At 37.3% G+C, this 6,377-nt stretch overlaps 1 protein-coding gene across 1 annotated transcript in view; it reads right to left on the bottom strand.

Annotated features, from left to right (window-relative positions):
• UNC5D (unc-5 netrin receptor D) overlaps window positions 1–6,377 on the bottom strand; it is a 438,337-nt gene that overhangs the window by 330,600 nt on the left and 101,360 nt on the right. Inside the window, exon 4 of the mRNA XM_042783659.1 lies at window positions 5,408–5,551. Coding sequence (XP_042639593.1) covers window positions 5,408–5,551 — 144 coding nt within the window. The remainder of the gene's footprint in view (window positions 1–5,407; window positions 5,552–6,377) is intronic.

Here is a 6,377-nt window from a genome sequence, read left to right as displayed (position 1 = left end):
GTAGTGATACCACCTCAGAAACCCAAGGAAACGTCGCTATGAGTCGGCCCAATTCGACAGCAAATAATAACAATAACAACAACAACAATAAATATTGCAACTTACACATAGAGGGAATAACAACAATCACTGATTTCTTTAAGGATCTACACATAGATATTTCTTTCTATGATGAAATTTGCTTAAGATTTTTTTCCCCCCACAAAATTTTGCTGAAGATAATTCAAAAACAGATCTAACAGTATAGTTACAGGGAACTTCCAGAAATTCAGGCTGGATTCAGAAGAGGACATGGGATGAAATATATCATTGCTGATGTCAGATGGATATTGGCTGAAAGCAAAGAATACCAGAAAGATGTTTACCTGTGTTATATTGACTATGTACAGGCATTTGACTGTGTGAATCATAACAAATTATGGGTAACATTGAGAAGAATAGGAATTTCAGAACACTTGATTATTCTCATGAGGAACCTGTACATAGACCAAGAGGCTGTTTTTCAAACAGAACAAGGGCATACTGCATAATTAAAAACCAAGAAGGGTATACATCAGGGTTGTATGCTTTCCCCATACTTATTTATTCCATATGATGAGCAAATAATCCAAGAAGCTGACTATATGAAGAATAACATGGCATCAGGATTGGAGAAAGACTCATTTAACAATTAGTGATACAGATGACACAACTTTGCTTGCTGAAAGTGATGACTTGAAACGCTGATGGAGATCGAACTACGGTCTTCAGTATGGATTAACTTCAACATAAAGAAAACAAAAATCCTCACAACTGGACCAATAAGCAACATCATGATAAATGGAGAAAAAAAATGAAGTTGTCAGGGATTTCATTTTACCTTGGATCCACCATCAATACCCATGGAAGCAGCAGTGAAGAAATCAGACATCACATTGCAATGGGTAAATCTGATTCAAGAGACATTTTTAAAGTGTTGCAGAGCAAAAATGTCTCTTTGAAGACTAAGGTGTTCCTAACCCAAGCCATGGTATTTTCAGTAGCCTCATAAGCTTGTGAAAGATGAACAATGACTGAGGAAGACCAAAGAAGAATTGATGCCTCTGGATTGTGGTGTTGGCAAAGATTACTGAAAATACCATGGGATGCCAGAAGAATGAACAAATCTGCCCTGAAAGAAGTACAGCCAGAATTCTCCTTGGAAGTAAGAATGGCCAGACTTTTCCTCACCTACTTTGGCCATGTTGTAAGAAAGTACCATTCCCTGGAGGAGGATATCATGCTTGGTAAAGTAGAGGGTCAGTGAAAAAGGGGAAGACCCTCCACGAGATGGACTGACACAGTGGCTGCAATGATGGACTCAAGCATAGCAAGGCTTGTGAGGCTGGCACAGGACTATGCAGTGTTTTCTTCTGTTGTACATAGGTTTGCTGTGAATGGGAGCCAACTTGACAGCACATATCAACAGCAACTTGATGGTTTTCAAATTTTAAAAAAATCTGATTAACATGGCTTAATAGCAAAAGCCCTCAGATAGGAGTAAAAAGATGTAAGATCTTGTCCTGTGGATGACATTTGGTCAAGCCACTGAATCTTACTCAGCATCAATTTCCCATCTATTAAATGAGGTTGAGTGGATGGATTAAGTAAACATCACCTAACTTTTGGCTCATTCTAGGGTCTTGTTTCTCAAAGTATGGCCCACAAAGTGGAAGCATCAGTGTCTCCTGGGAGCTCGTAAGAAATAAATAATCTCAGACCCTGATGAGACTTACTAAATCAGGTTAATTGAACTATCTATATTTTAACAGGACCTTTGGTTCACTTGTTTGCATGTTAGAGTTTGGGAAACATTGTTCTTGGGCAAGATGTCACAAATTTATTTGATCATAAAATCACCTGGAAAATTTGTTAAAAACACAGTTTCCCTAGCCCTTGCACCAAAGTCTGATCCAATATGCCTAAACTGAGAGGCAGGGATGTGCATATTTAACAAGCATTATTGTGGTAGGTGGATCTCTTTCAATAGAAATATGAGTTATATAAATATGAGTTATATATATAAAATATTGTGTTTATATAGTTTATCTTTAAAATGGAATAATATCTAAGTAGATATCAGCCCAGTGAACTTCTTGGTGCTCTTTGAAGAGATTAGCTAAGGCTAATCATGTCAAGACACTCCTGTCAATATATCCCTCAGCTGAAAGTCCCAACTGCCATGGAGATTTTGACCACTAAAGTTTTAAAATTGTTAAATTCCTAATGGATTATTGGTTACATGTAGGAATCATAAGGAGCTCAGATGTTGAACTACAACAACTTAATGAATAATATAAAAAAATGATAATAATTTTGCAAAGTCCCTTCAAGAAAATTGTCATTAGATTCAAAAGCTACATTCATCTATCAAAACCCATACTTTGCACATTAAGATGTCTTTACTACTTCAAAAACTAATCTTAAAAAGAAGAAACAGTGACAATTAAATCCAATTTGGCTTTTCATTTACTGGGGATAAAGACTAACTTTATACTCAATGTCTTGAAAGAAGTACTTGCAAATAGCAGCCAGAAATCTTCTCTCTTATCCCAACATTTAGAAACAAAACCTGAGAATTATATTTTCCTACAAGTAAATGAAAAGAATCCTAATCAAGATACTAAAGGCAGTTCTTCCCTCCACTTCTAATGCTACTACATACAGTTAAATTTCAATTTACATTTTAATGTACACTGGTCCCCAAGTCAAATGCAATATTTAATGACAAATCATGCCTAGACTTGAATAAATAATTCTAAATAAATTAAATAATCTGTCTTCTTATTACATGGGAAGAAATTAAAAATACATTTAAATTATATTAGAAACTATATTAAGTGCATTTCATAACAGGCTTAAATGACATTCTAAGTTTTTTTTTTAACAGCTTAAAAGCACATCTTTATCATATATGTTCATGTATATCATATACATGAATGAAAAAATAACGATTCTTAATGCCTTAAGACAGTTGTCAGATTATTACCATGCAAGTATTTCATGACCCTCAGATCATAGGCAATGATAGAATATGAAAGTGTTTTAGAATGTTTACAAAAACAAATCAAATGTTTGCCATCAAGTCACTTCTGCCTATAGGGTCACTATGAGTTTGAATGTTTAGCATCCTTTAATTCTAGTTAGACACATAGAACTGGCCTAGAATGATTTTTTTTTAAGTATGTATATACATAATCTGCAAAGTGTTCCAAAAAATACCAAACTCATTGCTACTGAGTCATTTCCAACTCATAGTGACCCCCTATTGTGTTTCCAAGGCTGTAAATTTTTACAGAAGCAGATCACCCTGTCTTTCTTCTGTGGAGCAGGTGGTGGGTTTGAACCATTGACCTTCCAGTTAACAGTAAGTGCTTTATCCACTACACCACGAGCACTCCTGTAGAGCATTACTCACACTCACTCAGTAGCATCAAGTCGGACCCAACTCATAGCCACCTCTCCTTGGGTTTCTGAGACAATATCACTATGAAAGTAGATTGTCCAACCTTCCTTCCGAGGAGTGGCTGGTGGGTTTGAACCACCAGCCTCCTGGTTAGTAGTCAAGTGCCTTAGGCATTATGTCACCAGAGCTCCTTCAGAGTATTACTAAGGCACTAAGATTGTTATTAAGTTCAATTAGTTTTAGTAAGCATCAATTAACAAACCTACACATTAAAGATGCTGGTACTATGGAAGATCAAATAGGACATAAAAAAAATAGCTAATGATTGATGAGTTCTAACTTTGTGCCAAGCACAGGTGTATATTCTTAATATTTACTAATATACCTAAAGTTCATGATAACTCTATGTAGTAAGTACCATTGCTTTCCTTACTCTGTTTAAAGCACAGACAATATATGCTTCAACTTCACTGGGGACAAATGCCCTGGATGGCAAGATGTACAGATCTTGACTAATTAAACACACAAACAACAAGAAAAAACAGTCACTACCAAGTCAGTTCCAACTCATGGCAACCTTGCATATGTCAGAGAAGAACTATGCTCCGTAAAGTTTTCAGTGGCTGATTTTTCAGGAGTAGATTGTCAGGCCTTAATTCTGAGCCACCTCTGGTGGATGGACTTCAGCTTCCAACTTTTCAATTTGCAGCCCAGGACATTAAATATCTGTATGACCCAGGCTAAGACTTTGAAAGGGATGTGAACTGAAACACATTGCCTATTTAGTTCACTTGCTACTTGAAAGTCACAGAAGATTTGTTGGCCAAAATTAACTAATTAACTACAGGAAAAATGTTTCACCTGGCTCTCACATCAAGAGCACAGCTTACAAGGTGACCTCTTCTCCCTGGCCTATTACAGCCAAGGCAACATCCAGAGAGGGCCTCCCAAATTGCCAGTTTAGTGAAGGCAAAATGCATATTTTAAGAGGAAGATTTCATTCCCCAGGAAACCCAAATGTCTCTGCAAATAGCAATTCACTCCTATTCTTCATCCCTAAACCATTGACATCTGCTATGAAGAATTTCTTGAGTCCTCAAATAAATCCCCCTGGTCCCGTATTCTTTATAGCACTCTCAAAAGGCAGCATTTGAATAAAACAACAATAACCATCTCTGCTCTTCATCTCCCAGTTTCTTTCCGGAGGGACTTTTATACTCTTGAGCATAAAAAAAGGCATCCATGGGGGTGTGAGGATGGGGTGGGAAGGATGAAGAAATTTTAAAGGAGAAGAAAAGAAGTGTATGCATTTACAAATCTTTTTTGACAGTATAAAAGACAATGATGCTGAAATATGATAAAAAATATCTTGGACTTCCCTGATAAACAACCCATCCCCCACCCTCAAGTCTCTGTCTATTCCTCTCTCTTCTCTCTCTCTCTCTCTTTTTTTTTTAGTCCTACTTGGGTCAAACTAATGCAGTTTTAAAACCCATTTCCATGTTTTAAGATTCTGAAGGAAGGGATTTAACAGTAGGCTATAAAAATCCCTTAATGTCTTTAATGTCTTATTTTTGCAGATTTGCTGGAAAGTGCAGTAAACAGTCATTGCTCATCTTTCCCTATCAACACTCTTGACCTTTGTCATTGATGGTACACAGCAGAATCCATTTTCATGGGTTTCTTTCTCTCAGGAACATTTTTTTTTCTAGCATTGTTGAGACACCTGCAATCTGACAATGTACGCAGAATCTCTCAGCCAAGATGATTTGCTGATTGCACTCCAAGGGAAATTAACAAACATTTAAAATACTATTTTAAAAGAGGAAATTTAGGAGAGGTACAGACAATTCTAATGGTTTCTTGCTGCCATCTAATCTATATTCTGCAGAAGCATCTGGCATCTTTGAAGCTCCTTTTCAGCTCCGTCTACCTCTTGTCCATTTCCCTACACAACAAGAAGGTCATCCAGAATGTACTTACAGGCTATGCGCACGGCAGCTTTCCTGCTCTTGGAGGTGCCCAGGTGGCTCCAGGCCACACACTGGCACCAATAGTCCTCAGGCCCATGGAAATCCTCCACCTGTTGCCTGGTGACATTGATGAAGACCTCCCGGACCTTCAAGCCTGATAGGGAAAGATAGGGAAAATTAGCTGAGAATATTGTATTTCTCAAACAGAAAGTTAAGGTTAGCCAAACCTTTTCCATTTAATTAAACAATTCTGTTTCTAATCAAGGCAAGGTTTTAATTACTTTGATAATAATATATTACTGCTAATTAAATTCAAGAGCTCAACAGCTGAGTAGGCTGGAATGCACAAGTGTAAAGTAATAGGAACCAGTGTGGCTTCAGAACAATAGTTTCCACAGTACCTTGACTTACTGCTTTTTCTTTGTCTGTCTGTGTGTAAAATCTACTATGAGGAATGTAGTACCAAAGTTAATTAAGACAATCACCAGAATAACTCGTACAAGTCTGGGATTCTAGAAACTAAACAAATCAACTCCAAAGACACAGTTCCAGGCTGGTTTAAGTACGGAAGTGAGACAGGCTTACCCCAGCAGTGTGGCTTAAGACAAAGGCCAGTGAACATGGGTAAGACTGAGTGAAAAGGTTGGGAATCCAAGGAAGGGCCAAAACTTGGGCTTCAAAGGCTCAGGACAACAGAGACTAATGTATCCCAAAGGAACAGAGCAGTGGGCAAATAGAAAGTGGATTAAGTTGAACCAGGGTGGTCTTAAAGACCTGGGAGGAGAACCCAGGAAAGCCCCAACCCAATTTGATAAGGAGATGAGGTGCAAGGAAAGTATTTAAATCAATTGATTTATTTCCTTTTTAAATTATTTTATTTTCATCCAAATTGGTAAGGAAGAAGTCAAACTATCCCTATTTGCTGATGATATGATCCTATACCTAGAAAACCCAAGAGATTCAATCAAAAAACTACTGGA

This window comes from Orycteropus afer, unplaced genomic scaffold (genome assembly GCF_000298275.1).
Source record: "Orycteropus afer afer isolate SDZICR_OR568_19922 unplaced genomic scaffold, OryAfe1.0 scaffold00024, whole genome shotgun sequence".
NCBI lineage: Eukaryota > Metazoa > Chordata > Mammalia > Tubulidentata > Orycteropodidae > Orycteropus > Orycteropus afer.
Note: the sequence above shows the minus strand (reverse complement) of the source record. Positions and strands in the feature narration are given on the sequence as shown.